General features: G+C 38.3%; 1 protein-coding gene across 4 annotated transcripts in view; it reads right to left on the bottom strand.

Moving 5' to 3' along the window:
* Nucleotides 1-6,606: 6,606 nt before the first annotated feature.
* Nucleotides 6,607-14,875, bottom strand: part of LOC101118318 (solute carrier family 22 member 10-like) — an 87,909-nt gene continuing 79,640 nt past the window's right edge. For 2 of the 4 annotated variants that reach the window (XM_004019622.5, XM_060404308.1), the window contains 3 exons: nucleotides 13,140-13,248; nucleotides 12,482-12,685; nucleotides 6,607-10,977 (listed from right to left, as the gene is read on the bottom strand). In XM_004019622.5, the coding sequence (XP_004019671.1) occupies nucleotides 10,917-10,977; nucleotides 12,482-12,685; nucleotides 13,140-13,248 (374 nt within the window). In that variant the 3' untranslated portion in view covers nucleotides 6,607-10,916. The remainder of the gene's footprint in view (nucleotides 10,978-12,481; nucleotides 12,686-13,139; nucleotides 13,249-14,875) is intronic. The other 2 variants (XM_042238301.2, XM_060404309.1) reach the window with 1 other exon arrangement.

The following is a 14,875-nucleotide window of genomic DNA, read 5'->3' as shown; positions in this document are numbered from 1 at the left end:
TTGGACTTAATTGATATCTAATGGATGCTACATTCAAACCAAAAACAAACAAATAAAACAAAATACACATTCTTTAAATTGTCCATAGTATGTTCTCCAGAACAACTACATACTAGGTAACCAAACAAGTGTCAACAGATTTAAGAAGATAGACATTATGTCAAGCATATTTTCTGACCACAATGTTATGAAGCTAGAAATCAATTTCAGAAAGAAAAAAAAACAGAAAAGAATAAATATGTGAAGACTATACAACATACTACATAAAACCCAGTGAGTTAATGATCAAATCAAAGAGGAAACCCAATGAGCTAATGATGCAAAAAAGCCAATTCTAAGATGGAAGTTTAGAGCTGTACATGCCTTCACCAAGGAACAAGAAAAATCTTAGATAAAAGACCTGACATACTATTTAGAATAATCAGAAAAAAAAGAACCCCAAAGTCAGCAGAAGAAGGAAATAATAAAGATCAGTGAGGAGATCAATAAATGAGAGCTTTTAAAAATCAGTGGTAAAGATCAAAGGAACCAAGAGCTAATATTTTGAAAAGATAAACAACATTGATAAACCTCTAGACTCAGAGGTTTGACAAACTTCCAGACTCAACGAAAGTAAATGTTTGGGAACCCATGTAAGAATTAAAGATTTTAAAATTTAAAAAACTAAAAAAAAAAAGTAAATGATAGAGGACTCAAATAAACAAAATGAGAAAGGAAAGAAGAGAAATAATAATAACCGGTGCCATAGAAATACAGGGAAAAAAATCAGAATTGAATACTATGAACAAATACGTTCCAACAAATTGAACAACTTAGAAGAAATAAACAAATTTCTAGAAACATACTACCTGCCAAAAATAAGTCAAGATGAAACAGACAGTTTGAACAGACCAATCATTATGTGTGAAGTAGAGTCTGTATTTTTTAAAAATCCCTGCCAAGAAAGAGTCCGTCACTGGACAGCTTCACTGAGGAATTCTACCAAACATATAAAGAAGAAATTAAACCTGTTCTTCTAAAAAATTTACCAGAAAATGAAGATGAGGTAACACTCCCAACTTCATTCTACAAGGCTGCTCTTATTACCCTGATACCAAAAGCAGACAATACAAGAAACAAAAGAAAATCACATGCCCATATCTTTGATGAATATAGATGCAAAAATCCTCAACAAAAAAATATTACCAAGCTAAACCCAACAGTATATAAAAAGGATCATTTACCATGATCAAATTGGATTTATTCCAGAGTCACAAGAAAGACAAAAAAATCACATAATTACCTTAATGGACAAAGAAGACACATTTGACAAAATTCAACATCCATTCATCATAAAAACTTTCATCAAAGTGGTTATAGCAGGAACATAAATCAACATACTAAAGGCCTCTTAACAAAACCACCTATGGCCAATGTAATACTCAAAGGGAAAATGTTGAAAGACTTCGGGTAAATTCAGGAACAAAATAAGGATGCCTACTTTCACCACTTCTATTTAACAAAGTACTGAAAGTCCTGTGCACAGCAATCAGACAAGAAAAAAAACTAAAATGTATCCAAATGGTAAGGAAAAAGATAAAACTATCACTATTTGTAGATGACTCTATGCTCTACAGAAAACCCTAAAGTAACCACCAACAAACTGTTAGAGGTAATGAATGAAGTTCAGTTTAGTTCAGTTTAGTCGCTCACTCGTGTCCAACTCTGCGACCCCATGAATTGCAGCACACTGGGCCTCCCTGTCCAACACCATCTCCCGGAGTTCGCTCAGACTCACGTCCATCGAGTCCATGATGCCATCCAGCCATCTCATCCTCGGTTGTCCCCTTCTCCTCCTGCCCCCAATCCCTCCCAGCATCAGAGTCTTTTCCAATGAGTCAACTCTTCACATGAGGTGGCCAAAGTATTGGAGTTACAGCTTTAGCATCATTCCTTCCAAAGAAATCCCAGGGTTGATCTCCTTCAGAATGGACTGGTTGGATCTCCTTGCAGTCCAAGGGACTCTCAAGAGTCTTCTCCAACACCACATTTCAAAAGCATCAATTCTTCAGCGCTCAACCTTCTTCACAGTCCAACTCTCACATCCATACATGACCACAGGAAAAACCATAGCCTTGACTAGACGGACCTTAGTCAGCAAAGTAATATCTCCGCTTTTGAATATGTTATCTAGGTTGGTCATAAGTTCTCTTCCAAGGAGTAAGCGTTTTTTAATTTCATGGCTGCAATCACCATCTGCAGTGATTTTGGAGCCCCCCCCCCCCAAAAAAAATAAAGTCTGACACTGTTTCCACTGTTTCCCCATCTATTTCCCATGAAGTGATGGGATCAGATGCCATGATCTTCGTTTTCTGAATGTTGAGCTTTAAGCCAACTTTTTCACTCTCCTCTTTCACTTTCATCAAGAGGCTTTTAGTTCCTCTTCACTTTCTGCCATAAGGGTGGTGTCATCTGCATATCTGAGGTTATTGATAGTTCTCCCGGCAATCTTGATTCCAGCTTGTGCTTCTTCCAGCCCAGCGTTTCTCATGATGTACTCTGCATATAAGTTAAATAAGCAGGGTGACAATATACAGCCTTGACGTACTCCTTTTCCTATTTGGAACCAGTCTGTTGTTCCATGTCCAGTTCTAACTGTTGCTTCCTGACCTGCATACAGATTTCTCAAGAGGCAGGTTAGGTGGTCTGGTATTCCCATCTCTTTCAGAATTTTCCACAGTTTATTGTGATCCACACAGTCAAAGGCTTTGGCATAGTCAATAAAGCAGAAATAGATGTTTTTCTGGAACTCTCTTGCTTTATACATGATCCAGCAGATGTTGGCAATTTGATCTCTTGTTCCTCTGCCTTTTCTAAAACCAGCTTGAACATCAGGGAGTTCACGGTTCACGTATTGCTGAAGTCTGGCTTGGAGAATTTTGAGCAGTACTTTACTAGCATGTGAGATGAGTGCAATTGTGCTGTAGTTTGAGTATTCTTTGGCATTGCCTTTCTTTGGGATTAGAATGAAAACTGACCTTTTCCAGTCCTGTGGCCACTGCTGAGTTCTCCAAATTTGCTGGCATACTGAGTGCAGCACTTTCACAGCATCATCTTTTAGGATTTGAAACAGCTCAACTGGAATTCCATCACCTCCACTAGCTTTGTTCTTAGTGATGCTTTCTAAGGCCCACTTGACTTCACATTCCAAGATGTCTGGCTCTAGATTAGTGACCACATCATCATGATTATCTGGGTCATGAAGATCTTTTTGTACAGTTCTTCCGTGTATTCTTGCCACCTCTTCTTAATATCTTCTGCTTCTGTTAGGTCCATACCATTTCTGTCCTTTATCGAGCCCATTTTTGCATGAAATGTTCCCTTGGTATCTCTAATTTTCTTGATGAGATCTCTAGTCTTTCCCATTCTGTTGTTTTCCTTGATTTCTTTGCATTGATCACTGAAGAAGGCTTTCTTATCTCTCCTTGCTATTCTTTGGAACTCTGCATTCAGATGCTTATATCTTTCCTTTTCTCCTATGCTTTTTGCCTCTCTTCTTTTCACAGCTATTTGTAAGGCCTCCCCAGACAGCCATTTTGCTTTTTTGCATTTCTTTTCCATGGGAATGTTCTTGATCCCTGCCTCCTGTACAATGCCACAAACCTCCATCCATAGTTCATCAGGCACTCTATCTATCAGATCTAGTCCCTTAAATCTATTTCTCACTTCCACTGTATAATTATAAGGGATTTGATTTAGGTCATACCTGAATGGTCTAGCGGTTTTCCCTACTTTCTTCAATTTGAGTCTGAATTTGGCAATAAGGAGTTCATGATCTGAGCCACAGTCAGCAAGGCTATAAGACACAAGATTAATACAGAGACCTATTGCATTTCTATGCACTTATAATGGAATATCTGAAAGAAAAGATTTAAAAAAACTATCATGTTGAAAATTATATCAAGATGCAAATAAAATTAAAAGTGAAAGTGTTAGTCACTCAGTCACGTCCAATCCTTTGCCACTCCATGGACTGTAGCCTGCCAGGCTCCTCTGTCCATGGGATTCTCCAGGCAAGAATACTGGAGTGGGTTGCCATGCCCTCCTCCAGGGGATCTTCCCAACCGAGGGATCAAATCCAGGTCTCACACATGGCAGGTGGATTCTTTACCCAGTGAGTCATCTGGGAAGCCTATCCTATGTGCAAAAGTCAGTCAATCCTGTCCAACTCTTTGCCACCCCATGGAATAGTCTATGGAATTCTCCAGGCCAGAATATTGGAGTGGGTAGCCATTCCCTTCTATAGGGGATCTTCCCAACCCAGGGATTGAACCCAGGTTTCCTCATTGCTGGTGAATTCTTTACCAGCTGAGCCACCAGGGAAGCCCAAGAATACTGGAGTGGGTAGCCTATTCCTTCTCTAGCAGATCTTCCAGACCTAGGAATCAAACCAGGGTCTCCTGCATTGCAGGTGGATTTTCTACCTGCTGAGCTACCAGGGAAGCTGGTATGTGTTTCTATAACTTATTTCTTTTCACTGTTGAATACATGAAATACATATACATTGTAAGTTTAACTGGCAAAGCCCAACAGGATTGTTTCAAGTTTTTATTTGTCTGTTTGTTCTTTATTGAGATATAATGGACATTTAAAAATTGTATAAGGTTAAGATAAGGGGCTTCCCAGGTGGTGCTAGTGGTAAAGAACCCCCCTGCCACTGCAGGAGATGGAGGAGATGCAGGTTAGTTACCTAGGTTGAGAAGATCCCCTAGAGAAGGGCAAGACAACCCACTCCAGTATTCTTGGTTAGGAAATCCCATGGACAGAGAAGCCTGGTGGGCTATATTCCATGGGGTTGCAAAGAATCAGACATGACTGAAGTGACTTAGCTCACACGCAAAAGATATACAATGGGGGCTTCCCTGGTGGCTTAGCGGTAAAGAATCTGCTGCCAATGCAAGAGACTGGTGGGTTCAATCCCCGGGTAGGGAAAATCCTCTGGAAAAGAAAATGGCAACCAACTCCAGTATTCTTGCTTGGGAAATCCATGACAGAGTGGCCTGGTAGGCTATAGTCCATGCGGTTGCAAAGAATTGGACGTGACTTAGCAACTAAACAACAACAAGACATACAGCAGTGCTGATTTGATACATTTATATACTTCAATATGATGGAGAAGGCAATGGCACCCCACTCCAGTACTCTTGCCTGGAGAATCCCATGGATGGAGGAACCTGGTAGGCTGCAGTCCATGGGGTCGCAAAGAGTCAGACATGAAAAGTTTCACTTTTCACTTTCATGCATTGGAGAAGGAAATGGCAACCTACTCCAGTGTTCTTGCCTGGACGATTTCATGGACAGAGGAGCCTGGCAGGCTACAGTCCATGGGGTCGCAAAGAGTCAGACACGACTGAGTATGCACACCACATGATTATTATTAGCTAACACTAATCATGCCACAGAATTATCATTTCTTTTTTGTGTGGAGAATAATTAAGATCCAGACTAACAACTTTTGAAATTTGCAATATAGTATTGTTGACTATGGGCTTTCCTGGTAGCTCAGATGGGAAAGAATTTGCCTCCAATGCGGGAGACCCAAGATTGATCTCTGGCTTGGGAACATCGCCTGGAGAAGGAAATGGCAACCCACTCCAGCATTCTTGCCAAGAGACTTTCATGGACAGAGGAGCCTGGCAAGCTATAGTCCATGGGATTGCAAAATGCCAGACATGACTGAGCAACTAACACACACATACATACACAAACACACACACACACACACACACATACACACACACATACATTGTTGACTATAATCACAAATTATGCATTACATCTTATCTACTTAGTTGCAAATTTGTACAATTAAACATTTCCCCAATTCCCCAATCTCCCAGCTCCTGATAACCACCATCCTACTTATACCATTTTACACGTTTGACTTTTTTACATTTGACATCTAACTTATTTACAGTATCTGTTATTCTCTGTCTGATTTATCTTACTTAGCACAGTGCTACCAAGGTCTATTCATGTTTTCACAAGAACACTTCTATTTTTCTCATGACTGAATAATATTGTTCAAACTTACACCATGTTTTTAACCATTCACTTTCAGATGAGCACTTATGTTGCTTCTTGGTTATTGTAAAAAAGAATCATGGGAATGCAAATATCTTTTCATTGTCCTGTTTTCATTCTTTTTGCATATAAAACAAGAAACAGGGTTGCTGGATTATATGCTATTTTAAAAAAAAATTTTGTGGAATCTTTATGCTGTTTTCCATAGTAACTGCACTCATTCATATTAGCACCAAGTATTGCCTCTACTCCACATATTAACGTCCCTGGTGGCTCAGTGGTAAAGAATCCGCCTGCAATGCAGGAGAGGGAGGCTTGATCTTTAGGTCGAGAAGATCCCCTGGAGAAGGAAATGGCAACCCACTCCAGTATTCTTGCCTGGAAAATTCCAAGGACAGAGGATCCTGGCAAGATATAGTCCATGGCATCGCAAAAGTGTTGGACAAGACTCAGCAACTAAATACCAACCACATACTCACCAACACTTATTATCTCTTGTCTTCTTGATGCTAGCTGTCAATGAAAAAATTAATCAATAGTCAATCCAAAGGAGTAATAGAGAATTTTATTTGAACCAGGCTGAGGATTGTAATCCAAGAGACAGCCTTTCAGAAAACTCTGAGGACTGTTCTATTTGTTAGAAGTTGAAGGCACAGTCACATATATATATTTGAGACAAAGAAATTTACATCACAAATGACACACTGACATTTTGCATCAAGTTCACCAAAGATACATAGTCTAGTTCTGCACACACCAAGCAAGCAGCAGATCACCATTGCCTGTTACAGTTGAGCAAACATTCTCATCCTTTAGGAGCTCTGATTAATGTACAATGCAGATACTCATTGCGCATGAAGGAGGGATCGGTATGGGCAAGGAATATGTCATGCTTAAAGTTTCTTGTCCTGCTTTAAAGTATAAATTTTATTCCATCATAGCCATTCTAAGAGGTGTGAGGAGATTCTCCATTGTAGTTTTGATTTTCCTTTCTACGATGATCAGCGATGTTGAGCAACTGTCCAAAAACTGATGGCCATTGTATGTCTTCTTTAGGAAAATGTCTATTAGAGTTCTTTGTCTATTTTTAAATTGGGTTACTTGGTATTTTGTTATTGAATTGTAGGTGTTACTTATGAATTTTGGATATTAACCCTTTTTCAGATATCTAACTTGGCAGTATTTTCAAATCTATACTAAGTAATACTTCGTGGCAATAAAAAGGAATGAAATATTGATACAAACAAAAACAGGCATGAATTTCAAGTACAATATACCAAGCAAATGTCGATACAAAAAAAAGTATAACTCTGTAATAAACTTATGTGATGGTCTAGGAGAAACAAAGTTAACACCTAGTGAAATACACAGTGGAAGAGGATTGAAAGCTAAGGGACAATTCTGACTGAGGAATGAACACAAAAGTAATTTCTGGGTGATGGAATTAATCTCCCTGTTGATTGGATTGCATTTGACCCTGGTATTTGAATTTATGCAAATACACTGAATTTTGACCTTGGGATTTGTACTTTTTACCATGTGTAAATTATACCAAAAATAAGGGAACCATAGACAACAACATGAGACAGCACCAGGCAGAGGTCACATGGGGTGGCAGTCAGATGTGACTTAGCAACAAAATAACAATAACAACAAGGCCCTCTCAGCCCCTTGCCCTCTGGGCTTGTGAATGGAGTGGCAGCTCTGAAAATCTCTGAATTGCCTTCACAGTCATTCTTCCATGTCCTTGAACAATAGCTTTGCTTCTGTTGAGATGGCTGATCCATAACAATTTCTCTATTAAGTAGTCACTTGGTCATCCCCTTATGATATTTTAAATTATGTATGCTTACTTTTTAAAAACATGAACATGAAAAATCGCAAAGAAAAAGTAATCACTTAAAATTTGACCACTTAAAGTTTACCACTGTTACCATTTCAATGAATGTATTTCCAAAAAGAACATAATTTTCTAATTGCCAGTGACTTATGACATCAAAAGTATCATGCACTAAGTTTACAGATATATAGGTATTTGCTTCTGGATTTCTTTTGATGTCCAGTTGCATATGCTATACAGTTCTGACTTTTGCAAATTTATTTTTTAATATAAATTTATTTATTTTAATTGGAGGCTAGTGACTTTACAATATTGTATTGGTTTTGCCATACATCAACATGAATCCACCACGGGTGTACACGTGTTCCCCATCCTGAACCTCCCTCCCATCTCCCTCCCCATACCATCCCTCTGGGTCATCCCAGTGCACCAGCCCTGAGCATTCTGTATCATGCATCGACCCTGGTCTGGTGATTCGTTTCACATATGATATTATACATGTTTCAATGCCATTCTCCCAAATCATCCCACCCTCGCCCTCTTCCACAGAGTCAAAAAAGACTGTTCTATACATCTGTGTCTCTTTTGCTGTCTTGCATACAGGGTTATCATTACCATCTTCCTAAATTTCATATATATGAGTTAGTATACTGTATTGGTGTTTTTCTTTCTGGCTTACTTCACTCTGTAAAATAGGTTCCAGTTTCATCCACCTCATTAGAACTGATTCAAATGTATTCTTTTTAATGGCTGAGTAATACTCCATTGTGTATATGTACCACTGCTTTCTTATCCATTCATCTGCTGATGGACATCTAGGTTGCTTCCATGTCCTAGCTATTATAAACAGTGCTGCGATGACACTGGGGTACACATGTCTCTTTCAATTCTGGTTTCCTCGGTGTGTATGCCCAGCAATGGGATTGCTGGGTCATAAGGCAGTTCTATTTCCAGTTTTTTAAGGAATATCCACACTGTTCTCCATAGTGGCTGTACTAGTTTGCATAAGAGGATTCCCTTTTCTCCACACCCTCTCCAGCATTTATTGCTTGTAGACTTTTGGATTGCAGCCATTCTGACTGGTGTGAAATGGTACCTCATTGTGGTTTGGATTTGCATTTCTCTGATAATGAGTGATGTTGAGCATCTTTTCATGTGTTTGTTAGCCATCTGTATGTCTTCTTTGGAGAAATGTCTGTTTAGTTCTTTGGCCCATTTTTTGATTGGGTCATTTATTTTTCTGGAATTGAGCTGCAGGAGTTGCTTGCATATTTTTGAGATTAATTCTTTGTCAGTTTCTTCATTTGCTGTTATTTTCTCTCATTCTGAAGGCTGTCTTTTCACCTTTATTATAGTTTCCTTTGTTGTGCTGAAGCTTTTAGTTTTAATTAGGTCCCATTTGTTTGTTTTTGCTTTGATTTCCAGTATTCTGGGAGGTGGGTCATAGAGGATCCTGCTGTGATGTATGTCAGAGAGTGTTTTGCCTATATTCTCCTCTAGGATTTTTATAGTTTCTGGTCTTACATTTAGATCTTTAATCCATGTTGAGTTTATTTTTGTGTATGATGTTGGAAAGTGTTCTAGTTTCATTCTTTTACAAGTGGTTGACCAGTTTTCCCAGCACCACTTGTTAAAGAGATTGTCTTTACTCCATTGTATATTTTTGCCTCCTTTGTCAAAGAAAAGGTGTCCATAGGTGCATGGATTTATTTCTGGGCTTTTTATTTTGTTCCATTAATCTATATTTGTCTTTGTGCCAGTACGATACTGTCTTGATGACTGTGGCTTTGTAGTAGAGCCTGAAGTCAGGCAGGTTGATGCCTCCAGTTCCATTCTTCTTTCTCAAGATTGCTTTGGCTATTCAAGGTTTTTTGTATTTCCATACAAATTGTGAAATTATTTGTTCTAGCTCTGTGAAAAATACCGTTGGGAGCTTGATAGGGATTGCACTGAATCTATAGATTGCTTTGGGTAGTATGCTCATTTTCATTATATTGATTCTTCTGATCCATGAACATGATATATTCCTCCATCTATTAGTGTCCTCTTTGATTTCTTTCATCAGTGATTTATAGTTTCCTATATATAGGTCTTTTGTTTCTTTAAGTAGATATATTCCTAAGTATTTTATTCTTCTCGCTGCAATGGTGAATAGAATTGTTTCCTTAATTTCTCTATTTTCTCATTATTAGTGTATAGGAATGCAAGGGATTTCTGTGTGTTGATTTTATATCCTGCAACTTTACTATATTCATTGATTAGCTCTAGTAATTTTCTGGTGGAGTCTTTAGGGTTTTCTATGTAGAGGATCATGTCATCTGCAAACAGTGAGAGTTTGACTTCTGTTTTTCCAATTTGGATTCCTTTTATTTCTTTTTCTGCTCTGATTGCTGTGGCCAAGACTATGTTGAATAGTGGCGGTGAAAGTGGGCACCCTTGTCTGTTCCTGACTTTAGGGGAAATGCTTTCAATTTTTCACCATTGAGGATGATGTTTGCTGTGGGTTTGTCATATATAGCTTTGATTATGTTGAGGTATGTTCCTTCTATTCCTGCTTTCTGGAGAGTTTTTATCATAAATGGATGTTGAATTTAGTCAAAGGCTTTCTCTGCATCTATTGAGATAATCATATGGCTTTTATTTTTCAATTTGTTAATGTGGTGTATTACATTGATTGACTTGACTTTTGCAAATTTATTTAGAGTTCATCATATGGTCCTCCTTACATGAACCTGCCATGGTATTCTTCTGTTTCTGAATCACCTTGTCTATTAATAATTTATTGATAAATTTTAAACTTTTTTGACTTCTTCCCCCAAAATGGGATTGTTCATGGAATTACATATTCTCATTTATTATATATTTAATTGCCAATTAATGCAATAATTATAAATGAGATGTATTTTTCAAGTGTATTTTCTTGCCATTTTGTAGATATAAAGGAGATATCTACTCCTGGAGATATTTTTTCTTCGTATTTTTTTCTTCCTCACCAGCAAGACCATGAAGAGCCTTAAAATTTTGTCACTTTTATGTCAGAATATTTTTCATTTATTTTTCTTGAGAATTTTTGGCTGAAAAACCAAAGGAGAAACAACAAATTAACCAACCAATCAGAAAATAAGAATAGGCATTATGAAAGAGAAAAAATAAAAATAAGTTTGGATGCCCTCTTTGTACAAGTACAAATTGATCCCTAACCATCAACTTCTTTCATTGTTGCTATTGAGTCACTAAGTCACAGATTTCTTACCACTGAATCAGGGTGACTCAATGGTAAAGAACTCTCCTGCCAATGCAAGAGAAACAGGTTTGATCCCTGGGTCAGAAAGATCCCCTGGAGAAGGGCATGGAAGTCCACTCCAATATTCTTGCCTGGGAAATTCCATGGGCAGAGGAGCCTCGTGGGCCACAGTCCATGGGGTCCCAAAAGAATCAGACGTGACTTAGCGACTCAACAACCCCAACTGTGCAGACACATGAAAGCACTTGAAAGTGCTACTCACACTCAGCCTTTCAGATTCTCACTTTGTCATTTGGATCTCTGGCCAATGACACCTTTGATAAGTCAGGAACTGGGTTAAAAATCTAAAGGAATTCCCAACTTGTTATAGGTTCGGTTGTGTACCTTCCTAAGTATATATATTGAAGTCTTAACAACCTACCTCAGAATATGCAATTATCATATTTGAAAACAGGGTTGTTGCTGATTAATTAAGATGAGGTCAAACTGGAGTAGAAAGAGCCCCTGATCCAATAGGATGATGATCTTATAAAAAGGGGGAACTTGAGACATAAAGGCATGCCAGAGGGACGCAATGTGAAGACTGGGGCTATTTTCCATTAACCAAGGAACTACCAGAATCCAGGAGAGACCTGGAACAGATCCTTCTCTAGAGCCTTCAGAAGATGTAGAGTCCTTCCAACAACTTAAGCTCAGACTTTCAGCCTCCTGAAATTTGAGACAGTAAATTTATTTTGCTTAAGTCACTCAGTTTATCAGATTCTACTGTAGAAGCCCTATGAAACTAAGATACAATGTTATAGTTTTTAAATGCCTTTTCCAGTTTCTTATTATCCTCAATCTTTGCATAACTTGTGGCAGCAAAACTGACTGAATCTTACAGCCACATGCAAACAAATAACTTTTTTACTACCTTTGCTCAGAAAGTCCTTAACTAAATGTGATTTTCCTAACAATGCTCCTTCACTGGTCATCCCATTTATTTCCCCTCTATCCCAAGCTCTTATGGATCTAAGGATCATGATCCCAATATGAATGTGTGTTTCTCCTGAGGACAGGTAGGATGCAAAATCATAACAGAGCTAATTACCATCAGTTCAGCACTAAAACTACCAATGAGAACAGGGCAGAGGGGATCTCAGCAGTCTAGACTAGAATTCACAATGGATGGAAATGACCTTGCCTCTCATGAAGATAATGGCCCAAGATGGGAGTATCCCAGGCAAGGCTCAGCCTCCCCAGTGATCTGAGGGACTCGTGAGGTGTGTTGCCTTTCTCACCCACAGATCCAAAGCACACAGTCCCTCCCAGGGGGTGGTAGAAGGTTTACTCACTTATTTTCCACATCCTGGATAGTGTCAGGAATGGGCAGATTTTTGGTTTCAGGTGGGAGAAGAATGAGAAGACCAGCAACAATCGGAAAGACTCCATAGATGATCCAGGGCAGGATGGGTAGATACACTACTAGGGTCATCAAGAGGGGAGCCAGGGTTGCCCCACACCTGCTAGCTAGCATATCTAATCCTACAAAGTTTGCCCTGAAGGAGTAAATGACATGATGTGGTAATTCAGTAAATATCTGCACATAAAATTTGAGAGATATTACTCTGCAATGAAACACAATTACTATATTCATGAGCTTGATGATAAACCCTTGTTATTGAGATTTGCTCCCTGGTTTTCTAGCTGTCTTTGTCAAAGTGTATTGATACATTTTCATTATTTTATATGGAATGTTACACATTGGACCTATAGTAATAAGAGATTCAAAAGATTAATGAGAAGATACATTGAATTACTGCTCAGAACAATACACAGAACAAAGTTGGGTTTTTTAATTAACTTTAGCTATAGTTGCTATTGATATATTATCACAATTACAAATGATTAATTTATAACTTAAAGATCTTATTGTGTTCACTCCTGAAATAAGCATCAGTTAGATGGGGAAGTCATACTTTAGATCCTGCCAGAGCATCCATAAACTCTTACCTGAGGAGAGTGGGGATGAGTTCAGTAGACTGGACAGAAAGAGCAGATGTAGAGGCAGCAACACAGCCAATTCCCACACTTGCCAAAGCCACACGCAGGGTCTGCATTTCTGGAAGCAGGAAGACCAGCAACACTAAGAAATCTGGGCTGGAAGAAGTGGCACCCACCAAATTTACTCAGGAAAAAAAAGAAAACTATGGTTTATTGATAGGTTTGAAATATACCATAGAATATACATATATATATATATATGTGTATATATATATATGTTGATAAACTGAGAAATGTAAAATCAACAATATATGTGGTAAAATTACATAAAACTATCTGGAATAGTTGCAACAAATCCATCTGCATATCTGAGATTTGCAAGAAAAGAAAAAAGGAAACAGTGTGGCAGAAATTTGCTTTCACTAATTTTGTCCAGTATTTGCAATATCCTTATTGCTGAAGTTAAGACCATGATATGGACAATTACTGAGTCTAATATTCAGCTCCAGTCATGAGACGTTTACAATTCAAGTGCAGGGGTTTTTTTTTGTTTTGTTTTGTTTTTGTTTTTTTTTTAGTTTTTTATTTTTTAAATTTTAATATCTTTAATTCTTACATGCGTTCCCAAACATGAACCCCCCTCCTACCTCCCTCCCCATAACATCTCTCTCGGTCATCCCCATGCACCAGCCCCAAGCATGCTGCATCCTGCGTCAGACATAGACTGGCGATTCAATTCTTACATGATAGTATACATGTTAGGATGTCATTCTCCCAAATCATCCCACCCTCTCCCTCTCCCTCTGAGTCCAAATGTCCATTACACACATCTGTGTCTCTTTCCCTGTCTTGCATACAGGGTCGTCATTGCCATCTTCCTAAATTCCATATATATGTGTTAGTATACTGTATTGGTGTTTTTCTTTCTGGCTTACTTCACTCTGTATAATCGGCTCCAGTTTCATCCATCTCATCAGAACTGATTCAAATGAATTCTTTTTTACAGCTGAGTAATACTCCATTGTGTATATGTACCACTGCTTTCTTACCATTCATCTGCTGATGGACATCTAGGTTGTTTCCATGTCCTGGCTATTATAAACAGTGCTGTGATGAACATTGGGGTACATGTGTCTCTTTCAATTCTGGTTTCCTCGGTGTGTATGCCCAGAAGTGGGATTGCTGGGTCATAAGGTAGTTCTATTTGCAATTTTTTAAGGAATCTCCACACTGTTCTCCATAGTGGCTGTACTAGTTTGCATTCCCACCAACAATGTAGGAGGGTTCCCTTTTCTCCACACCCTCTCCAGCATTTATTGCTTGCAGATTTTTGGATTGCAGCCATTCTGACTGGTGTGAAATGGTACCTCATTGTGGTTTTGATTTGCATTTCTCTAATAATGAGTGATGTTGAGCATCTTTTCATGTGTTTGTTAGCCATCTGTATGTCTTCTTTGGAGAAATGTCTATTTAGTTCTTTGGCCTATTTTTTGATTGGGTCATTTATTTTTCTGGAATTGAGCTGCAGAAGTTGCTTGTATATTTTTGAGATTAGTTGTTTGTCAGTTGCTTCATTTGCTATTATTTTCTCCCATTCAGAAGGCTGTCTTTTCACCTTGCTTATATTTTCCTTTGTTGTGCAGAAGCTTTTAATTTTAATTAGATCCCATTTGTTTATTTTTGCTTTTATTTCCAGAATTCTGGGAGGTGGATCATAGAGGATCCTGCTGTGATTTATGTCTGAG

The sequence above is a fragment of the Ovis aries genome, chromosome 21, assembly GCF_016772045.2.
Source record: "Ovis aries strain OAR_USU_Benz2616 breed Rambouillet chromosome 21, ARS-UI_Ramb_v3.0, whole genome shotgun sequence".
NCBI lineage: Eukaryota > Metazoa > Chordata > Mammalia > Artiodactyla > Bovidae > Ovis > Ovis aries.
Note: the sequence above shows the minus strand (reverse complement) of the source record. Positions and strands in the feature narration are given on the sequence as shown.